General features: G+C 32.0%; 2 protein-coding genes across 3 annotated transcripts; one reads left to right on the forward strand and one right to left on the reverse strand.

The window, feature by feature from the left end:
- Window positions 1–227: 227 nt before the first annotated feature.
- LOC130451233 (protein phosphatase methylesterase 1) lies at window positions 228–12,739 on the reverse strand. 2 transcript variants are annotated; one of them, XM_056790118.1, is made up of 7 exons: window positions 12,600–12,739; window positions 12,365–12,545; window positions 11,471–11,580; window positions 11,076–11,315; window positions 8,754–8,819; window positions 6,915–7,330; window positions 228–2,706 (listed from the first exon to the last, which is right to left on the reverse strand). In XM_056790118.1, the coding sequence occupies exons 1-7, from the start codon at window positions 12,647–12,649 to the stop codon at window positions 2,552–2,554; spliced, it is 1,218 nt and encodes a 405-aa protein (XP_056646096.1). In that variant the 5' UTR covers window positions 12,650–12,739; the 3' UTR covers window positions 228–2,551. The 2 variants fall into 2 exon arrangements, with proteins under 2 accessions (XP_056646096.1, XP_056646097.1); XM_056790119.1 differs by lacking the exon at window positions 228–2,706 and adding an exon at window positions 3,877–6,815.
- A 119-nt stretch (window positions 12,740–12,858) lies between these two features.
- LOC130451232 (protein DENND6A) lies at window positions 12,859–22,950 on the forward strand. Its single transcript, XM_056790117.1, has 8 exons — window positions 12,859–13,688; window positions 14,610–14,882; window positions 15,342–15,527; window positions 15,668–15,894; window positions 16,006–16,190; window positions 16,241–16,512; window positions 17,986–18,207; window positions 19,371–22,950. Exons 1-8 carry the CDS (start codon window positions 13,569–13,571, stop codon window positions 19,566–19,568), a joined length of 1,683 nt encoding a protein of 560 aa, XP_056646095.1. The 5' UTR covers window positions 12,859–13,568; the 3' UTR covers window positions 19,569–22,950.
- The last annotated feature ends 1,220 nt before the right edge of the window (window positions 22,951–24,170 follow it).

The following is a 24,170-nucleotide window of genomic DNA, read 5'->3' on the forward strand; positions in this document are numbered from 1 at the left end:
TCTGATAATTAATTTAATTCATAAGAAGTTTCCAGTTTTTACGTCTTTTTTTATTCATTTTTAACGTCGTTCGTTAAAAAGCTGGTGGCGTCTAATTTAATATTAACTGTTTACCCCATTTGAGTACCAGTTATTTAAATACTTTAATTGAGGCCAAATACCACTTCCTAAGGAAGAGTATCCTGCCGAGGAATTAAGGTTATTTTGCAAAACGAAACTAATATTTTTCATTCAATTTATTGAAGAATACATTAACAAACAATTATTGTACCATACGTTGTTTGACCAGCAACAACATTAATACTCTCTAAATAAAAGAATAAATAATATAAAAGTGTCATTGTCCTTTAAGTACTTCCTTAGATAAGCGCAAATACAAAAAAATAAACTTTCAGTAACAGTAATAAATTGTACAGGTATTGTAGTGTACACAGTTTCAAATGTACAAGTTATAATGTAAACTACTGAATAAACTGTTAACTAACACTCACAATTACATTGTCTGCTGAACATTTCTGCAACATTTTCTTTCAAAACTGATAGTTCTGGTATGGTTGTATTAAACAGTCTGTTCAGTATGAATTCAGTTACAACTTAATAATTTAAGTTAGTTTAAATTTTTTGCAAACTCTTACTAGATTGGAAATATTTGTTTTTGCAACTTCAATCAATTAAGTATTTCAATTTTATTAATTGAACTTTTCAAATTAAAACTAACTTTGAAAGTATTTCAGCACATTATTCATTCATGACAGAATAAGATTTTAAATTGAAGAAAATGGTTATTTGAAGCACTAATACTACTAACAAACGAGTATAGCACAAAGTAGCAAAAACTAGTAACTGTAAATTAATTTCCTATACTGTTGTTTTCGAGATTTAGACTGTTTCTATTATCTACGAGGGCCGTTTTTTTTCAACATCCGATAAGCTATAAATAAAAGATAAGTTCATATAAAACAATAATTTTATTACCAAAAGATTAGTACACTTACAAAGAGATTGAGACATTTGTCATATATGTGGACAAGCTATTCAATACACTCTTTAAAGAAAGTTGCCACCAATGAATTCAAGTAGTTCTTGACGTTGGTTTGAAAGCGCTTCCCACTAAGCCATGCCTTCATTTCAGGAAAAAGATGAAAGTTTTCTTTAACCATTTTGTCAACTCGTTGAACCAGATTTACGTCCTTGGCTCCCTTCATCATGCACGTCATAAAACTTTCGACACCATTCACGCACAACACCATCACTCATGAAATTTTTCCTATATACACGACTCATTCTCTGATTGATTTCTGCAGCACTATAGCCTTCAGCCTGTGGAAAACGAAATACACTTCTCAATTCACACTTGGCGGGAGCATCAATTATGGCGGACATGTTTACGTGGATGTAGAACAACGCCGACTGACGCCTGAATGTCAGTAATGGCGAAGTGTGTAGTGCGAGAGCTTCGCAGTCGGAGGTTGAAAAAAAAGCGGCCCTCGTATAACAGGATCCATCAATCTATATACCGTAAGTATCTGGCAATGTGACATCTTAATCACAATTTTTCAAACTGATGAATAATTAAACTTTAAACACTTCTAATTTCAAAAAATCTCAATTAATAGATTTCATTAAGCTATTATAGGCCCTCGTGACTATATATCTACATATGACCATGATATTCGTAGGCAATTGAACAATTATAATTTTAGGCCTAAATCCTGAGTACACAACGCTCGAAATAAGTTGAGAATAAAAGAGTCTCGATCTCCCCCCATGTCACGACTAGATTAAATGGCCCAGCACCATAAAGTGCCCACGCCAAGCGGATAACTATAAATTAGTTAAAAATTTCAGGAATTATCTATAATTATATGTATTATGGTAAATGAATTTGAAATTTAAATTGTAACATTACCGAAATACTCAACAATATTCTCAAAAATCGAGGGATTCCCATGTTTCGACATCAATTGCACAAGGAATATTGAATTTTTCTTCAAGATATTATTCGTACAAATATAAAAATGACAATTTGTAAACAGTTTGATTCCAGCTACAAAAACAATGATACCAGTAGATATACCTTGTTCAGAAATGCCACAGGGTAATAAATTATTTAAAAATTAGATCAAAGCTATTCAGAACAAGGTATTTCTCTATAATGGAAAACTAAATGAAGATAAATTAGTTATCATAGTAGTAAAAGAGCCTTAAATTGATTTTAATTAATTAATAGATTTATTATAAACTATAAACAAGATATTAAATTTTTTCCCAAAACATTGGTGCAGCTGTGGGTGAGATACATCTTCAAATTGACAATATAAACAAAATGCCACTAGTTTACATTTGCCACTTTATGAATAACTAATAATTTAAATTACATTTTAGTACCAAAATAAAGTTGTTAGATATTTGTATATTTTTTTGTCCCCATATTAAATGAGGTTTTAATTTACTTACAAAAATGACTATGGAACAATTACATCTATATATATATATATATATATATATATATATATATATATATATATATATATATATATAAAATGTAAAATTAACACGCTGGTAAGCTCGCATGAACAAAGTTTGACTTTGGAATAGCTATCCTCTGCTTCACCAAATAACCACTTACTATTTCAGCTACATGATGGGGTTGATCCTCATGAATAGCATGGCCAGATTTTGCCAAAACTTGCAACTGGAATTTTCCTAAAAATTATTACATATAGACGTACCATAGAAATATGATATTTTGAAATAAGATTTAGTACAAAGACTGGCTGGCTCATATGCAACCGGGGCCATGGAATCATGCCCAACTGCTGCACTAGGAGTGATTCTAGATCTACCACCTCTTCACATAGTACTGGATAGTGTTGCAGATATAACATTGCTTAGAATGTTCAGAGATGGAATCATCAAAGAAAACCCGTTACTAAATAATACTAAATACTAAATAATGTCCAACCTTGGGATATGCATCGAAAAAGTTAAGCTTTGAGAAAAACTTTACCTCGATAATAAACTGTAAAAGCAAGTGGGATCAAAACACCATACAAGAAATAAACAGAAATACCATTAAATGGTATACAAACGGATCTAAAGCAGCAAACATAAGTAGAATAGGAGTGTAATGAGGCGTGAAGATTTTGATGTACAGAAGACGAAACCTTTATCCATATTCTTTCGAAAAGTGAATTACTAAGGAACTCCAAAGCACTACACCTGGGAGAGCTTGAAATAGAAGACGGAGATCTCTGGTAATTACAGACATCCCACATTCTAGACTTTTTAAAAGGAATAGGATTGACGGATCAGCTGTAAACACTGGGTTCTCCAGTATCGCAGCAAGAAAAAGGGACACAATAGATCCAAACATACATACATAAATAAGATTTCAGGAATATATACCATCAATTATTATTATATTTAGAAAAATTTCAATCCAAAGAAATTGAAAATTTATAGAGCAGCTAGTATTTACACATCTATTCACATAAATTTCTCCATAACTTTTCAATAAATTAGTTTAGCAGAAAATGATTGCAATAAAACGACCAAACATAAATCAAATGCAACATTAAAGGGGGGTGAGGTTTTAATTTTTTTTTTTTTTTTCTAAACGAACAATAGGTTGAGAATATTTTGTACAAACTTTAAGTCAATCCGAGTAAAACTAACGGATAAATTTTTTGTATAAGGAAGGTTTCATACTGATACAGTGTTTACATCATCACTCATGATTACACTGTCTGACGCGCGTTTCGATAACCAAGTTATCGTCTTCAGATATTCAAGATAAACTAGCGATTCTGAATAAAAGATTCAATATTATTTAGATATTCTAAAGACGATAACATGGATATCGAAACGCGCATTTCACCGTGTTATTGTGAGTGTAGAAGTACAGAACAATGTGTTTAGTATAAATATCACCAACGGTTCCAGAAATTCTAACTTAGTTTAAAAAGTAGCTGTCAATCCAAAGTGATTATAGAGCACTCGAATTATTATAACGTTCTTATTATTTCGAATTTCGCTATGAAATTTCAGGAGATGTTTTTTGAGAGTAAAAGGATTCGAAAAATGTTTAAAAAATCAATCGTGAGTGTTGGCATAGTTTTGCTGTAAACATTGTATTCAGTATGAATATCGCCAACGGTAATCAGCAAGAAAAAGACAAGTCATGGGTACTCCAATATTGTACAGAAAATGATTAACGTACTAAATTCCGACGTATCCAGGACAAAATCCGAGAAGATTGTCTGATAACATCAATCGTTTCCTTGAATTAACACACTTGTGACATACTGAGAAATTGAAATATCAAAACTGATATGTCTAGATCATTTGATCGATCGTAAAAATATTGGATGCCGCACTATTTAACCAACTTGTGCTTCGCAATGCTGAAAAAGCTTCTTAAAAGTGCAGCAAAAAGGCTTTGTATAATATCTGCACAGAAGACATATAAAGGACTTATGCATTTGACCCAAACTGTCATCCACTACGAGGATGGTCCCAGAAGATCCTGGCCCAACAAAGAAAACAGAAAATGTTGAAAAAAAATATAATAATTTTTCAACGTAATCTCTTTCTAGCTCCATACATTGGATGTTCAGTAAGTTCGATACCCTTATTATAATAAGAATCACCAAGCTCCTGAAAATAGTCATTAACTGCTGAAATCACCTTTTCATTGTTGTAAAATCTCTGACCACCGAGCCGTTTATTCAAGTCTGGAAGCAGAAAATAATCCAAGGGGGCTGAATCTGGTAAATGGGGTGCATGAGGTAGCAATTCAAACTTTAATTCATTAATTTTGGCCATTACAATAACGGACCTGTGAGCTGGTGCATTGTCTTGACGAAACAACACTTTCTCCTTAGCCAAATACCGCCGTTTTTGCTTGATTTCTTCGTTAAAACGTTATCAAGGTTTGTTGGAATTGGCCCTGATATAGAAGTTGCTCTTCTACAAGGTCGTGGAGGTTGCGTAGGGTTGTGCTTGGCCTCCTGGCTGAAAGGAGGAAAAGCGAACGACAATTGACCAGAAGAAGACGAAAAGGGGAAGATGGTGTAAGCAAAAACAGGTCTTCTCGGTTTAGGGATATTTTGTAATTTTTTTTGTTTTTCTATTTGTTTTTTTTTAATTATTGAATTTTTTTTCTTTGTTTATTTTTTATTAAAGTGGGGGGCGGGCGGTCACAACTGCGGCTACATTATTGGCTGGTGAACCGCAGAGAACCTGCAACGCCAACGATTAAACGACCGGCCTTGATACTTGATTTTTTATACCAGCTCGGTAACCGCTCGTCACCCCTAGTAGAAAGCAACTACAATTTCCTTCGTTTTCCCCAATCCCTCTTCTTTTTCTGTATATTTCTGGCATCGATGACTCTACGTAAGTATAAAAATTTATGTTTTTTATTGATGGTTTATTTCGAATTTTCACGTACCAAAAACTTTAAATAGATTTTCCGAAAACGTCATTTTTGAAGATCGTGTAGATTAGAACTCAAAATCTACTGAACCGCTTCTTTTGAAAATTTGAATATTACTTCTTCACATAAATCAATAGGTAATCAGGAAGAGTTTGTTTTTCTTTTTTTTAAATTTTTTTTATAACAAATTAACCGCGATTTTTGGAGCTAAAATCGTGTTTTTCACTTCCAAGTGCTGCAAAAAATATAAAAAAAAACTCTTCCTGATTACCTTCAAAAAAAATTATATAGATAACCTTCTTTTCGCTTTTAAATCCTCACACTCCTTAATATACAGGGTGCGCCAGAGAAACTTACTTATTTGAAAGGTGAATAAAAACAAAAGTACTTCAGATATCGTTTTAATTATTTTTTTATTTGAGAATACAATGTCCCAAGTTTTTTTTCATTCAGTCCATAAATAAAAATTGCATGAAGCCAAATCTGGAGAGCGTGCCGGCCATAGGAGATCACCTCTGAAAGAGTTGAGGCAGCCAGGGAAATGTTGCAACAAATCCATTGGGTCTCGTGCTGTGTATGCTGTGGCTCCATCTTGCTGAAACCACACGTCTCTAACGTTCATTTGCACGTTCGTTTTCTTCAAAAAAATAAGGACCAATTATTCCCATTACCGACATCGCATACCAGACAGTAACTCGTTCGCAATGAAGTGGCTTCTGGTGAAGTTCGCGCGGATTTTCACCACTCCAATAACGCATGTTTTGTTTGTTGACGCAGCCCGAAATGTGAAAGTGACCTCGTCACTGATAAAACGACCGCACCTTGAGGTATGTTGTCAAGCAGCACTTCACATGCGTTTTGACGGGCAGCAAAATCGCATTCAGTCAATTCTTGCACAACAGCCAATTTATGGGGATGAAAATGAAGGTAATGGATAATTGGTCGAACAGTGGTGTCAGAAATTCCCAGAGCAGCTCCGCCGAGGAGAACGCAGAATTGACTGTCTCACTCTTTCGACATTTTCCGGAGTTCTGGTGGTCCTTTGATGTCCAGGTCTGGGTTTAGCGACACTTCCGTACTCCCGAAATGAGATAGCCCACGACAGAATTGAATTACAGCCAGGAACAAGTCTGTGAGGAGGAATTTCAAAACGAGCGCGGAATGCACGTTTTGTTTCAACAATTGAGCTATTATTAGAAAAATAACTCTCAACGGCGAATGCCCGTTGCTCTCTCGACCAGAGCATGATGGCAACTGACTAGGGGGGTGACATACTTGGGGACTTCCCCCTCCGGATGCGCTTCCTCCCACTCCTCTACTCCCCCAACTCACCGCTCGGGAGTTTTTCCAAATAAGTAAGTTTCTCTGGCGCACCCTGTATAATAGAGTATACAGAAATTAATTAATTCAAAAAAAAAGTTATTCTACAACAAATGAGTAATTTATGGAAAATAATATTCAATATAAAGCTTACCTTGCATCTGACCAACTGTTAAAGCTGTATCTAATCCGTGTATATTTGCCAATAACAAAAGTTTTGGTATACGTAAATCCAAAAATTTCTGCGATAAACCTTTAAACCAACCTGCCCAGAACTTCTCTGTTTTACTGAGATCAATCCTCCAAGTATACTGAGGTCCTCCCGATTCGACTTTAGCGACATTTGAATTTTTGAATAAATCAATTTTCTGATTTTTCGAAAGAGGTGGTTTACCGCAATCAACACAATTATCTGATTCTTGTGTGTGCACAGCTTCATCTTCCTCATTTTCAATTACTTCGGGAAGTTCTAAAGGGGAGTGAATGGTTCCCTTCATCAAATCGGATGATAATAATACTGACTCATCAATGTTATCACAATCATCTGCAGCTAATTTGCCAGTTTTGATGCTAAAATTTAATAGATTATTTAACAAAATATATGTGTGTGTCATAAGTTAATCACTTTAAAAACACTTATTTGTATCCTTTATGTCCAGGCTGCTCAATGCCAGGCCCACGGGCCACACTTTGGCCGAAGGAATTTTAAGTGGCCCGCGCAAGTGTGGTTTAAAATACGCACCAAATTCAAAAATCCCGCGGCGCATATTATGGATCCAGTAGTACGCTGCATAAAGTACATACGTGCAAAAGCTCTTAACAGACGTCAATTCAGGGTATTATTTGAAGAAGAAATCAGAGAATATGGAGAGTTACAACTGTATTGTGCTGTGCAATGGCTTTCAAGGGGCAGCATGTTGAAACATTTCTTCAACTTGCGAGAACAGGTGTCGCAATTTTTAGAGCAGAAAGGGGTTTTACCATTCGAAATTGATTTACTGAAGAATACATCCTGGTTAAGAGATCTTGCATTTCTTGTAGACATTACGAATTACCGCAACATTTTGAATCTCAAATTACAGGGTAAAGAGTGTTCACTTCCGACATGTTTAATTTGATAAGCGAATTCAAAGCAAAATTGAATCTCTTTTCAATTAGCTCTCTTACCCACACTCAAACATTTGAAAGAGGTGCTCAATATTGTTTCTGTTAATTAGTCTAAATACCAATCTAAAACTAAATGCTTATCACAGTCATTTGAGAGGAGATTTCAAGATTTCGAGAGTAAAAAACAAAATGTACAAATTTTTATAAATCCTTTCGTAATAAGTTTGGCTGAAATAGTTACTTATTCTGCCAATATTCAATTGAACTGCAAAATCATGATACGTTGAAAAACCTTTTTGTTAACAAATTTTCTTCGAAAGCACAAAATTCTTCGGAAGATTTTGCAGATTTCTGGAAATTGGTAACAAATGGAGAATTTCCAGTAATAACTGACCTGGCGTTACAGTTTTTAAGTAGTTTTGGATCAACATATGTATGCAAAAAGGTTTTTTCAGGCCTTAATTATGTAAAAAATAAATACCGCACATCCTTAACTGAGCAACATATTTGTGACTTGTTGTTGCTGTCAACGTCGGATTTGTCGCCAAACATAAGTAAATTATTAAAAGACAAACAATGGCAGAAATCACATTGATTGTATAAACAAATTACCCTAGATTTAGGTTCAGTTTTGTTTCTTTATTAAGATTTTGGAATAAGATACAATTTGTTCCTAATAAACAATAATTCAATTCTATTTTCTTAATAATTAAGTTTTTATTGCGATTGTCATGAGAGTAACTGAAACATGAAATGTAAGTGGCCCATCATTAACTACTGAATCCACCGTTTGGCCAGACTCTTCGAAAGGTTGAGCAGCCTTGCTTTATGTTATACATCCACCAATAATTGATCAAAGAAAATAAATTCAATTAGATCTACATACCTTACTATTTGCCCTGGCATTGAAACTCTAGCTGCTTCTAAATTATGAGTTTGGCCTCCTTTATAACTAGAAATTTGATAGAAAAATTATGCTGAGTAGCTCTAAAAATAATTTCACTCCAAGAATATATTATACAGAGTGAGTTTTATGTATGCAACGCCTCAATTATCTCGGAATCGCCTTGTATGATTTTTATAAATTTTTATGCGCAAGAGGTATCTACATTGTTGTAAGATCTTTCCTTTTGCCGGAAAAATAATGAACTTTGTTATTTCAAATGGATCACCCTGTATATTTTTCACTTTTCGAAATCCGTATTATTTTTGCCTACACTTAAATGCCAATAATTTCGGAGTTATAGCTACATTTGCGTTATCTCCGCCGAAGTTAAAATATATTTAGGTGGCTATGACTGCTACAATAACAAATTTCACGTTTCAATGAATTATTATTGTTGAAGTTTATTGAAAGTCACAATGGATCGTTTATCTGGAAAAGAACTAATTGATATTTTAATGATTTAGGATATGGTGATAGGCGTAGAAGTCAACAAGAAACGTGGTATATCTTTAATAATTTATATCCTAACCGAAATCCCATTTAAAGATTTGTCTTCAGTTGATGGATTTGGATAAATATGAATTATTAAAGAATATTCAAATTAAACGAGTTTAGTCAATCGCAGTCATCTAAATGTACAATATTCATTGTAGCTTTGGTGGAGATACTGTAAATGTAGCTAAAACTCCGAAATTATGGCATAGAGAATATTACATGAAAAATAATCAGTATTTCTTAAGGATTTAAAACACAAAGTATATAAGGTGATCCATTTGAAATAACAAAGTTAATTATTTTTCCGGAAAAAGGAAAGATCTGACAACAATGTAACTACCACCATAATACCCGCTATATCACAACATTCTTGCGCACAAATTTAGTATGTATACATACTCAATTTGTGTGCATACATATAATACATATAATGTATGTATGTATAACAATTTTCATATTTTAACCTCAATATCATGCAATCAAACTGTCGTCGAGCAAGTTCCTACAAACACAGTTTATCTTTTTCATTACTCATAATGGATAGCAATGTTTAAACAATCTAAAACTCTATTTTTATTACCGTAAAATAACCTTTCCCTCGAATATAACCCCCTTCCCCGTTCTAGTATCTCAAATATACCAACACGTACATAAGGTATTGCACGCGCGCGGGTAATGTAACTTTCACTGTTTCATCCAGACAAATAAAAGGTTTGAAGGGGCCCTGACCTTCGACCAAGGTCAACGCTATCCGCTTCGTTTCGCTCGTATCACGTGATTGACTTTGAAGCTTAATTAAAGTCTGTTTTACGCATGGATTTTGCTCAGTTTGAAAAATGTAAGATAGAGAGAAATGCTTTATCCTCAAAAAATTTTTACAATTTGTAGCTTGTAAAAACTAAAAAACAAACATAAAAATAACTAAATAAAGATACAAATAGAATAAAATTTCAATATAGACAAGAAAGCCACAATGAATAACAAAATTATAGGTAATGATTGATAAAAATTTTTAAAGCTTTTATATTTCAATAAAACAGTAACAAGAACGCAAGAAAGATTAAAATGGACACTATTTGTTTACAATGTACACAACTGTCAATCATAATATATGTCAAATGTGCTGTGTAAAACTGGCTGTGATTTGACCAATCAGGAACCTACAGAATTGCTAACTCAGTCCTCCTAGTTTAAAAACAGGGTATAGTTTTATTCAAAAATGTAGAGTTATGAATTCATTATTTCTGATATTCTTTCAAACCTTTTGTATGATACTGTCATTTTTTTAATTGTTAACTAAAAATCTGTCATAAATTTGGATGGAATGTAATATAGACTTATTAAAAAAACAGTAATTAGATATAGGTTAATTTAACACCACAAATTTTGTGGCCAAATACACAATATCAGTTTATTACAGTTAAAAGTGGATAAGAGTCTTCCTTCACCATGATGAAAAGCAGCTTTGTTACACAGAAAACATAAATGTACAAAATTCAAAGGTTATTTCTTGAAAAACAAATACAATCTGTATCCAAGACTTAAATAGGGGACTTTTTTGATACATTTTCACCACCAAAAGTTATTAACAGTATCACTTACTACTTAAATTAATTCTTGACTTAACACCACTAGGGTTCAATCAGGCTCGGAATAACATTACATAATCTACCTCAATGAAGAAAAAATACATCAAAACGTATATATAATACATCTGTTCCTAATTAACTATTGTAGCTGAATGATTGATAAAAAATTTAAACTTACCACCACTGGATAGCATGAGGAAGACTTTTGAAATGAGAGGGTCTCCCTCTAAGGATACTTTGCATTGAGGACAATGCATCTAAAGCAGTGCCTTCAACTACGTCAATTACACAAAGCCCTACTACACAATCAATATGATGTGCTGCTTCTACTGCCACAGCACCTCCCATACTGTGTCCAAGTAACACAATTGGAGAAGGGTTTGTTTCAGTTAGTTTTGATGCAATTTCAACCACGTCTCTATAAAATATGGATTTATTAGTAGAATTTATATATATATATATATATATATATATATATATATATATATATATATATATATATATATATATATATATATATTAAACTTATTTAACTTAATACTTAACTTCAATTGAAATTATTTATATACTTACTGAGACAACATTTCTAATGATAAATCAGCATCGTTAATTGTAGATGTATTTCCATGACCTCTTAAATCTATTGCTATTACTCTACAATTAATCAATTTTGATACTTCTTCCTTAAATAACATCAAAGTAAAATTTAGTAACATGCCTAACTTAAAAATCTGAACATTGAGAATAAAGCAGACCTTCCAATTTTTTTGGCTTTTGGTATGCATAATCCATTCAACCACACATATCATTTATACAGGCTCTATGAAAACTGTAGGAAGTGTTGAGGAAGACCAACGAGAGGAAATTACTTAGGTACATGTCATAGGGGTTTTGGATTACACATAATAATAAGTAAAGGTCAAGACAAAGGCACCCAAGATAAATAATTATAACATCACCACTAATCTTCATTTTCTTGTTCACACTAATAGCACTACCTAATCAAAATGTGTGAATTGGTTTGTTTGAAAAATTTCCACAAAACAGTTCTATGTTGTAGAAACCTTTCAATTAAAAACAAGTAAATTTAAAAACCTGTTTATTGAATTCTTTATACAGGTAGCATATTCTTCAGAATATGTTTTATTCTGTGTTGAAATTAATTAATTTTCATTCGTTTTCCCCCATTTCTGCTCCATTTTGTTTTCATAAATAAGTTGAATCAGTATTAATTATGTATCCTATTGATATTCAGTTTTAACATAATTATCTTAAACAGACAAGGATTATTATTTAATGTCAATATTTTATATGTAAATATATCTATTCCGTTCAGATGTTTATATCAGATTCATGTACTCCTGGAGCTCTACATATTAATAGAAAACATGGAAACCAGTGCTACAATTCTCAATTATGCAGTTAAAATTACTACCATTTAACTTCTTTTTGAAAGATAAGACTTACTGCGAATAATGCCCAAGTTAAGCCAGAATATCCACCACCATGAAGGCATAATAAAATTGGCCCCTCAAATCCTTTTGTATATATATGAAATTTTCCACTTGTTATTTCCACTGTTTCTTGTTTTTCAAAATACTCCGTCCATTTAATTGGAGTATAATTTTTCACTGGTGTCAGGGTCTTGCTGTTGAAAATAGATTATGAAATATGAAAAATAAAATAAATTTTATATTTTTACCCAGGGCGCTTTCCTTGGAGTTTCAAAATCGATTTTCTAAGTTCAGACATATTGCAACTAATTATATGATCAACGACTGTATAAAATTTCACAATTTATATGTTAATATACCTCTGTAGCAGCCTATATTTGTTTGGATTCAGATTGTCACACTTGTGATATGGTGAATGATGATTGGTAGAAACTCTTTAAACAATTATAACCATAGATAGAGGAAACATTTACGATTCATCTATACTATACTGACAACATAATATCTGAGTCTGACGTTTAATTGTAGTTTATTTAGTAGACGATTGCTAAACATTTGTATATCAATTTGTTTTGAAAATTTTATTTCTTTCCTTTTAATTTGCGTAAAGATAATATGCGTTTTTCACAATTCTGTTGACATTTTTTTAGGTTGATACTTCTGTAAAGTATACAGTGCCGTCTTCAAAAATTAAATACCGTCAAATGTGAATCTCCTAAAAGTTTATTTATATTTATTGGTCCATTATACTTAATACATGATTCATGTAATATTCTGTAGCAAGGTTTATTCTCAGTTTTTCGAGGATGTTCAGATAATATTTTTACATTCTGTTTGAAGCTGTGTGTGTCATAGTATGAATATACAATACAATAAAAATTAAGGTGTTTGTACTTTTTTTTAATATCTTGTGCATATAGATTAGTGTCTATTGGAATAGATTTTTGAAAAACCGAACTTTTTTATTTAATTTGTTTATTCTCCAGACTCCACTTTTTTATATAAATTGTTAATCGAGCCGGATCTGCATTGTGAATTGTAACAGCAAAGTGAAGTTTGTCAAAAATGGCAAAGTAATGTGAATTGATTTCAAGAAGATTTCCATATGTAAAGGTTATCTATAGAAGAAGTATGAATGTCTGTTGATATGTCAAACATTTCAGTTTAATTGAAAGGTTAAAATGTCAAAATAAGAATGTTTGTATAATTTATTAATTATGACAGATGGAGATAAATTATTTGAAAATAAAATTGGAGATGCTTGGGATAATTTTCACAATTGGTTATATTGCATATGTGTTGTAACATTTGATCTGGAACTAGGACAAGCTCTCGAGGTAAGCGTTTCAATTTGAAGCATTTTGTATTAAAGACCCACTTACTAGTTCTAAAATGAAATACTTTTTTATTAGAAATTTCTCTATGACAACCCAGTTACAATATCAATGGTTCAGAAATAATATTGCTTCTTTACTTCATCTGTTAGTGGAAATCGTGACTTTTTATTTGGGAAACAAATATAATTCATTGAGCTAGAATCTATACAGTACTTCATAATCACTCACTTAAGAGTTATTCATGGAAAAAAATGTTTTAAAAACCAAGCTAAAGGTATTAATTATGAATTAACAACATGATATTGGGGAATTATCTATTAATATGAGGCAGGTTATAGATGTTTCTGTCCAGATGCAAATGCCCTCTGCTTGATTTGCGACTCTGAGATTCTAGCTGAGCTCATGGCAAGATCATGAGGTTTTTGATCTAATGGATTCATTAATAGTAGGCAACTAGATACAAATCTGTTCTGGGATATTGTATTGTGACAGTCCCATGAGAATAATTGTTATGTACCACTTGCAATTTATAAAAGATACACAGAGATTTCATTATTTCATAGAAAGTAGAATTGTAGTCTTTATGGGAAGGTTAATTTTTCTGCTGATTAGAAGATATTTTAAATAGATTCATTGTAATTTTCTTTTTAGTTATTTGTATCTGTACATTTAAATTTGCATTCCTATTATAAATAAATGTCTGTTTTAAACATATATTGAATGTTATGTATGATACTAGATAATTTTTTCAACAAAATAACTAATTAATTAAGATTTATCCAGCAATATTCATATCAGCTTTGAAATATAATATATAGAATGGGAATTCTCAAATCTAGTATCTATGAATGTGGCATTTAAAATATTCTTAAACTAAATCATGGATCAATGTGGTTGTCAATATTTTTATTTATTTTTCAGAGTATCTATCCCAAACATATTAACCTTACAAAACAAGAAATCTCAAATGTATGCTATTTGGCATTTCCCGATTCCAATTCTGGTTGTATGGGAGATACTAATTTTATTATAAGACTTCAGAATAATCAAGGTTCAAAAAACCTTAGTAATGAGCACCACAACTACAATTCCAAGTGCCCTACTGCGTTGCAGGTAGATGCCTCCTTCTATTGGGGATATGTATATTTTCGACAAGTCAAGGATATTACTTTGCCAAGGGGATATTTTCAAAAAGTGAGTAATATAATGGTATTTTTGAACTTTAAAAACAGTTGTCATGTATATAATTGTTTTGAAGGTATATTTTTTTATTAAGTACTACCTTATATGCTCAATATTTTCATCTATATATTGGAAACATAAATAGTCAATTGTAGATTTCCAAAAGAGGAAATAAATAAGTTGAATCACCACATTATACATGTATTTACCTAAGTACTAATTAATGAACTACTATTGAGTAAATTCTTCATCAGCATTAATATTTTTAAAATATGGTATTGGATGAAAACAAGCTAAGAACTAGAAACTGCTTCAAATTTCGTAATTTGATAAATAATATAATTCTTATTCAGTTTGAACCTATTTTATTTATTATCCAAATTCTAATTTGTTGTAGATAAGCATAGTTTTCAGTATAATATAGAAGCATTTTACCAGCTGAGTGTATGTTTAATTTTATCTTTGTTGCAGAGTGTTGTAATTCTTTCTTTTCTTCCATTCAACAACCTATTTAGTAAAATTTGTAGCTACATTGCTCCTGAATATTTTGAAAATGGAGATATTACTCTAGAAGCAGTATGTTATAATATTGAAAGATGGCCGCCTCCACGACCTGGCTCTACATTGAATTTACCATTGCTTGGCTCTGTTTTCCAGGTGAAAATATGTTTGAATCTAAATAATTTTGACTCTTTTTTAAGTAATTGTTTTAAGAAACATTTATTGATATAATTGATCTATTAGTATGCAAATTTAATGGATTTTAACGAATTTGTTTTATAATTGTGATCTTTTAGACATATATTCCTTTGTCCACATCAGCAAATTCCACATTGCCTTTACTCAGTGAACCTGGTGATAATCAAATACAAACTAATGTTGAAGATTTGAATTTATTCGAGATTCTTCAGCCAGTTTTATCACATATCCATCTATTGTGGGAATTGGTTATTGTTTCTGAACCCATAGTGGTAATGGCATCATCTCCAACTCATTGTTCTTCAATGGTATTGGCATTAACAAGGTAAGACCAAGTTAATTGAAACAAATATTTGTTGATATTTCAAATTATAGTATAATTGTTCATATTAATAATCATAAAAATTTAATACTTATGAATATTGAATAATTTTAGACTCATCAGTCCCTTACAATACTGTGGTGACTACCGCCCTTATTTTACGATACATGACAGTGAATTTAAACAATTTACAAATAAAAGTCAGGGACCACCCCCTGTTATTCTTGGAGTTACTAATCCGTTTTTTGGAAAAACGTTACATCATTGGCCACATACAATAAGACTTAGTGACGATTTGGGTATGTTGAGATTTTTTCCTAATTATCAATTACTAATTTGATATTTTCAGGACAAGCTCAGAAATACAAACTTAAGAAAACAGCTCCAACAAAAATGATTGATACTAGTCCTGGTGTGTTCACAGCTTACAAACCTTTATTACAAAAAGATAAAAACTTCATCAAAAAATTATTAAGTGGAATTAGCTCAAAACGGCCATTTGAGGTGCAATCTGCTCTGTTGAGGAGACATTTATTAGAACTAACTCAGAGTTTTATGATTCCTTTGGAGAGGTACATTGCTAGTCTCATGCCACTCCAGAAGAGTATTCATGCATTTAAAGTAAGTTTTTTCCTCCTTAAGTATTCAGTTTACTAGAATATATATTTTTACTAATAAATTTTTCAAACTCTTAGTTGCGACAACTTATATTTTTATTTTTTAATCTTAAAAAATATTAGAAATGGTTTTTTTTCTTTCAACCACTATTGTAGGGGATATAATCTGAAATGTAAAATTTTTTTTAATAAGAGGCTTACTTTAATAATTATTTCATCTTTTGTTGTCAATTAGAGCTTAACAGTATCTAGATATCATAGAGTGGTTTTTTATTTTTTTGGTTTATTTTTGGTTTTTGTTTTACAATCCTGAATTTCTCTGTCTCTCTCTCTCTCTCTTAAGTCTTCCATCATCTCTGTGTACCATGTTTCCTTGGTTTTCCTTTTTTTATTCCTCTTTGTTCTATGTCCATAATTTTTTTTGTTGCTCTAAAATTTGGCACTCTCTGTATGGGACCCAGCCACTATATAGTTTTGCTTCTCCAAATAGATTCCTTATTTCATTATTTGTTCTTCTCAGCCATAATTATCCCTCCTTTTTATCTCCTAGTATCCTTCTGAGTATTTTTCTTTCCCATCTATCTAACTTCTCTTCCTTTGCTTTATTAATAATCCACGTTTCGCTGTTTTTAATGTCCTTGTTTTGTTCAAACCGTTTTTACCTACTATCTATTCTAAAACTATATTGAACAATGTAGTGGGTAACAGATAACGGATATAGCTCCTGTAAATTGTGTGGTGGATCTACTAATTCTTGTAATAAACCCATTGGATAAAGGTCAGTGCTCTTAGCTAGCCATACCGTTACTTGGATTTCAATTGCTTGAAAGAAATTTTGGACAATTCTTCCGATAGGCAGTCAAGCAAAATTTTCTCGTACCAAGGGAATTTAAGGATCTAATATTTCAAAATGTACCTAAGCATTGAATATTTCAAAAAACCAATTAAGAATTAAATGAACCCAAGAGATTAATACTTTCCCAATAATGTACCTGTGAGCATTAAAACCTCTTTAAGATGCTATTCCATACCATTATTCATCCGCCACCACATCCGTACCTTGGTTGTATGTAGTATTGTGTAAACCTCAGAATAGACCAGATGGTCTTCCAAGTCGTCTATTCAATGTATCATTGCTTATTTCTTATTGATAACACTATAGGAAATATTGGCTAAGTGAAGTAAATGTTACCTTGCCTTAGAGTCACAGAAATTGATTCTGATTTCTGATAGTATTAATGAAATATACACAAGAAAAAGGAGCTGATAAATTAATATTATGCTCGAAGTGAAGTTGAATATGTATTAAAAAAATAATAATAAAACTTTAATACTAATGAATGAAAAATAGAAAAGAAAACAGTGCAGAGAGGCTTGGTATATTGTTGAAGCAACTAATTGGTGAACTATACAAAAAAAATGTACAGACAACATTTTGAGATAATTCTTGGAATAATTTCTATTTTATCAATCGCAGGCACCGCCATCACCTTTACCTTTCAACCCAGACTCATTTTTTGCAACTTTGGAATCCGCTGGACCTCAGTTAACTTTAAATAATACAGGAATTAAAGGAGATTGGGTGGCATTATACAAGAAATTCTTCAGATCTCCGAATTTCACAGCCTGGTTCAATGCTAGGTACAGTGATTTAACTTTGAAATTACAAGCTCTCCAGACTGAGGCCTTGTCAAATGCTGTAAGTATAAATCAAGAGATTTTAATAAACAATTATTTCTGGTCCGAAGAAAATAAGCTGAAATCATATGGTTTGCAAAAAATATCATTCAGCATAATTTTCATCATTTTGTATTGAGTACAAGATAAATTAAACATTTTAATAGACAAATATATAAGAAATACTCACCAAAGGCTCCAGAAATTCCAACTTGAAAAAAATTAGCTAACAGTGGAACATAACTTATTTTGCTACATAAAACTTATATTTATTAAATTTCTTTCATGAATAACATACTGTGGTAGTAAAATGCTTATATGTGTTGTTGCTGTTGGTGTTCAAGTATGAATATGGACATAGAAAGACTTATCTTGCGAAATATGTCAACAATATAAAAGTTTCATGAATCCAAATACTATACTGTCGTAGTGACCAGAATTACCTCACATTTTTTTAGAGTGCATATTAATTTTTGAAGGATACATTAGAGATATCGGATCAATATTTATGTATCCTTTTTAATTTTTTTTGTATAGTGCAACGGCAGAGCAAACCTTCACAACAATCTAAAGCAACTTTACTATTAGCAATGATAGATATTAACTTACTAAACATGTTTCTCAAAAATTCTAAAACATAAAGAATCAGAACATATAAATAAATAGACCTTCCTAGAAATTATTGAAAAGAAACAATGTAAATATACCGCTTGCTCTAAAAAAACTTGAGTTCAAACGAATTCCACAATGTATAAAAAATATACGCCTTTGTCAAAATTGAAAATTCCATTGTAACCAAGCAGGGCCGGCTTACATATCCATTTCGCGAACTTGTTCGTAATAGTATAATACTCTTGTAAGATATCACATAAATTAAAATAAATCTTAAAAGGTCCATTTATATATTTAACTACTATTGAGTAAGAATTATTTTCAAGTTGCAAATTATTTATATACGGCTTTCCCCAATTGTGCCAACTCTTGTTAATCAAAGCTTTTAGTTTAGTAAGTGTGCCTTTTAAATATAAATTCCTATGAATTTTCCAAAATTTCTCGTGTGTCGTTTTCAATATTTAAGTGATTCTTGTAAAATGTGGGCTTTCATTATAAGATCAACTTTAATAATGAATATTGAACAATATAACATACCCTGATGTTAAATATTGATTTTTATAAAAATTTTAGGATTTGAAGTTGTGGGCTCAAGGTCGACCGGAAGTAGAAATAGTAGACATGGTCCTGAGAATCCAAAATAATATTAAAAAATGTGATCAACATGTCATACCTGTGAGTTTAGCCATCAAAGAAAAACTCAATCATCGTTTAAATGAGATTGTATCAGGACTTCCCGACGACTTGAAAAATATTCTACATATTTCATGATATATGCTGAAAAAATCGAAACAAATTTATTTGTATTATTGTAGCAAATTTTATACGTTATACAAGGTTGTGACGTAATTGTTTCATGTTATGTCTTGATTGCAATAATTTCTTAGTTACCTACAATCTTTCAAATATTTATACAGATAAAAATATATTTTTGTTACACTTGAAAGTACAGTTAGATATTTAATTTTATGAATAAATATACAAGAAAAGTCGTCAGCAAAAACCTGTGTAGCGAATATGCAGGAAAATATTAGAAGATTAGAATGAGGGTATGAAAGTTTATTCACACCTTATGAAATGTACAGTATTTCAAACCAATCTGATAACTATTTTTTTTATAAACTTTGAACTATCTAGAATTGGTGGCGCCCCCACGAATATGATTTACAATGTTTACAATGATATGATAAAACTTGAGGAGCAACTTGTTTAACTATTGTTTGAAATCCCGAACGAATACCCATCAAGGAGCACCGTCTGTGCCGATACCAACTAGCTTTGACCAATCAATTCTGTTTTCTTCAATAAAATGTTTCAAAGTTAAAAATACATCTTCGCCGCGAGTAATGATCAAAGTATTCCCATTTTACATTATTGTCTTTTATGTAATGTATAAATAGCAACAATTGCGAGCACGAAGCTACATCAGTCGAATCGTCTAATTGCAGCGTTAACATAAGACTTTCTTTAATATCAGAAATTACAGTTTGTCACTACTCATCTCTGCAATACGACTTGGAACTGTTGTATTGGAGTGTGAAATCTGCTTTATCTTGGCCACATGTTGCTCGCCAATTACAAGAGATACTGCATCATATAAGCAGATAATGAGATCCTCTCCTATAGTATGAGATTTTTTGTTCACAGCAAAGCGATAAGAAATAACACTAAACTTATTTCATGTTATCAATTAAAATCCACAATAACAAAGAAATACTTACCAAAAAACTAAATTAAAATATTAAGGTTTAAATGAAATCACTTCACTAATTCAACGATACAATTCAAATGCGCACGTTGTCTGGCTGATAGCGGGCGGCAAGGAAAGGAGGTGCTCACTCGCACGAGCGGCGATGGCAGCGCGTAGTCGGCGCTCAGATTTGTCATTTTAAAATTCGACGTTCGAGACAACAACTGACTCATTGTTACCCTTCCGAAATACAAGTTTTACCACCGCGGTGGTAATTACCCACCGGTTAGGAATCAATGGTCTAGACCCTGTAAGATTCCAACAGAAACCATTGTATTAGTAAAGATATTTTCAAATTCAATAGTTTCAGTTTTGTTCCTTAAAAATTATATATTTAAAATATGTTTTTTCTTTCTGTATTTTTAAATCAAAAGTATATATAGCATAATATTAACAGATTTAAGTTAATGCAATCCAAAGATCTACTGAACACACTGTTTAGTACCACTCCAATTACACTGTCCTATGCGTGTTTCGATAATTTCGATTATCGTTTTCAGATAATCGAGGTAGATTGTTTGGGAAGTCGTTTTGATCTTATAGCCACTCTGCTCCTACACCTAGAAGGTATTCTATATCTCGTTGTTCTGCCTCCAATAGACTCGTCCAAACGGAGTCTATTCTCCTGAGGTTTATGTGTTTCACTTGTTAGCCTATCATCTTAAGGTGATGTTTGACGTGGTAGTGAACTGTCAGAAGACCGACAATCAGTTTCATGTCATTTCTGCTCATTACGAGAAGTTTTTCAGACTTCTTAGTTGATATGGTTATGAATCTTTTAGATTGTCTTGGGCCTGGAGTGTTTCTCCAGTGAGACTCCATCTGATTCTTCAGTCATCCGTTCAGTTAATTATTGATGTGGTGTTTTATGAGGTCTTGGTAAAGCTCTAGTCCTAGGTATGGAGTTGTTGTCTCTTTTTTGGCAAGGTCGACTGCTTCCTCATTACCTAGTATATTCTGGTGTCTTGGTAGCCACATTAGGGTTACTTTGTTTCTGTTAAGTAGTGCTTTTAGAGTTAGTTTACATTTCCACACTAGTTTGGGCGTGCATTCAGTAGCTTTCAGGACCTAGAGAGAATGCGAATGTGCTTTTTAGAGACGTTTCTATCCATTCATTCCTGAGCACATTTGTTTATTGTTAGCAATTTTACCTGAAAAATGGTGAGTGGTTCTCCTAGTGGTAGGGGGAGCTTGCATTTTGGTCCACAAATGCTCAATCTAACTCCTTGCGCTAGCTTCGAACCATCTGTGTATCACAGAGATACATTTCGAACGTTCGGAAGTTTTTTATTGACCCATGATTGTCTGCCATTAATTACCGCTAAATGTCTCTTTCTTCACTATAAGGTGAAGGGGAGGCAGGTTTAGTAGTGCATCTAAGACTGTTGTGTGACAGGTTGACATTGTCCCTGTAATACCACCCAGATAGACCATACTTTGAATCTTGTTCAGATTTTTCTGAGTTATTTGTTTAGTTTTTGACCACCAAGCAAGCGGTGCGTATTTGATGAAGTGTTTCATGACTGTTGGTATATTTAATATACTATCTTAGACTTTAGTCCCCATGTCTTGCCAACAAGCTTGCGTCAAGTCCATTTAGCCGCAGTAACTTTTAACTCTTATATATTTTACTTCATCAGGTATCAATTTAGTCCCATTAAAGATAGATGCGCTTATATTTGCGCACCAAATTAAACAGTAATTGGTTTTTGGAGACTGTATCTTTGTTATCCACACACATCTCATTCAGTATAATTATTGGTGAAGTGATAGAAAATAGTGTGTTCATCAGGGTGTTTCCAAAAATTTCAACTCAACTGCAAATCTGTTTATACTTCTTATATATTGTTGAAAAGTTGTTTTATTGTATTCGAGAGACTATTACTTTGAACGATGTTCTATTCTGTTGAGTCTTCTTCTATCTTAGTTTCAAAACGTTTGAGTCCATCATTCAGAGCAATATTTTTATTGATAACTCGTGTATATGAAAAGTGTCCATTCCTTTGGTGCTGATGAACAATTGAATCAGACGAAGTATATTTCGCTAAATTTTTTTCAAATTGATGAAACTTTTTGATAAATACTATTTTTCAGTACCGTCCATTCATTACTTGTTTGGAGATATTAAGATGAAATTGATTATGTATGTTACAATAGAATAATTCAGATTTGCTCATTCAATTAATTATATTTAGATTTATTACATTTGAATGAAAATATTTTGAACTAAAATCCCGCTTGCCAAGATATTTTTTGACATTGGAAGTTAATTTTCAATGTAATACTAAATTTGGTTTCAGAAATGAATGAACTATTATCTTACAGTTTTATTCCTGTCGATTGAACAATTTTTTATAAGTGTTTAAGCATGTATATAAATTAAATAGTTTATTTTGTAATAAATATCTCTTTTATTTCACCCTCTACTAACAACACCTTTTCATAGGAAGCAAGTAGAAATATTTGCAAATTAATAAATTTAATGCTTTTATGTGATCTTTTGTTTTGTGGAATATGAAATCCCACAGTATTGTGAGGGGAGGAAGAGAGGTCATGACTGATAGATGACAATTGCTAGTCATATGTAGATCCACAATTTTACTATTCTGTACATTATTTGTGCACTTGGGTGAAATAAATATCGCTTTGATTTAATCTAGATATTACTACTGTCATTTTAAAAGACATGCGAAAATTACGAAGTGGGCGACATCTGTTTATTTTCTTTCAAACTTCAATAGAGTTGAGCAACAACGTCAGAATACGAACTAATTTTGTTGTTTTATAAACAATATAAAGTGTTATTTGAAATTTTAGTCTAAAATATTAAAATATACCTTTTTAAAGTGGTTTTCTGAGATAAAAACAACCACACATCCATAAAACACTAAAAACGTGGTAAAAGGTGTAGTGCTACAAATTTACATGTTGTTAAAATCCTATTCTACTAGCCAATAAAACTCTTTTTCAAACTTATGTATAGATTTGGGGTCTCGTTTACCCTGCGAACCAAAGGATCTATTTTGTCCCCTTTTTTGCTGTGATACCGGGGAACGCAGTGCTTACAGCTGATCTGTTAATCCCACTCCTTTTTTGGTGTAGATATTCAAGTCTCTTACTCCCGTACTTACATGAACAAATACATTTCCAATCTTCAACTACATCATTCAGATTAATTGTTATCTCATGAGGCTGTGAGGTTAGATCTGACGTCTGAAGACACAAACTTTTAATAGTTTTTGAATTCTAAGCCACATAATACTATAGGTATGAGGTATGTGCCGCTTTGAAAACCGCTCCACCTATATTCTATGACGTTAAAAAGGGTTACAAAATCACTTAAAAACTAAACAGCATCAAACACCCTTACAAATTGTATTGCTGTTCACCGCTATAGAAGCCAAATTCAGCGCCATCTAGTGACAGTTGATTTTCGCCGATTACGATTCACCAGTTGTCTACAACTTCGTGCACAGCTTATTTTGTGATTTTTTTTTATTCAAAATTGATATCTTTAATTAGAGGTAAGTTTTTTGTTATTCTAAATAAGCTAAAAATGTGTAAGTGGTAAATACGGCTTTTTTACTTACCATTTTAGGTATATTTTTGTAATGCTCTTTTAA

Source organism: Diorhabda sublineata, chromosome X, assembly GCF_026230105.1.
Source record: "Diorhabda sublineata isolate icDioSubl1.1 chromosome X, icDioSubl1.1, whole genome shotgun sequence".
NCBI lineage: Eukaryota > Metazoa > Arthropoda > Insecta > Coleoptera > Chrysomelidae > Diorhabda > Diorhabda sublineata.

Coding starts and splice junctions, on each gene's coding strand:
- LOC130451233 (XM_056790118.1), bottom strand. CDS start 12,649: ATGTCTGAACTTAGAAAATCGATTTTGAAACTCCAAGGAAAGCGCCCT. Junction 11,581..12,364: donor TAACTTGGGCATTATTCGCA/GTAAGTCTTATC, acceptor ATGTTATTTAAG/GAAGAAGTATCAAAATTGAT. Junction 7,331..8,753: donor ATGCCAGGGCAAATAGTAAG/GTATGTAGATCT, acceptor ATTAAATTTTAG/CATCAAAACTGGCAAATTAG.
- LOC130451232 (XM_056790117.1), top strand. CDS start 13,569: ATGACAGATGGAGATAAATTATTTGAAAATAAAATTGGAGATGCTTGG. Junction 14,883..15,341: donor CAAGGGGATATTTTCAAAAA/GTGAGTAATATA, acceptor TCTTTGTTGCAG/AGTGTTGTAATTCTTTCTTT. Junction 18,208..19,370: donor CTGAGGCCTTGTCAAATGCT/GTAAGTATAAAT, acceptor TAAAAATTTTAG/GATTTGAAGTTGTGGGCTCA.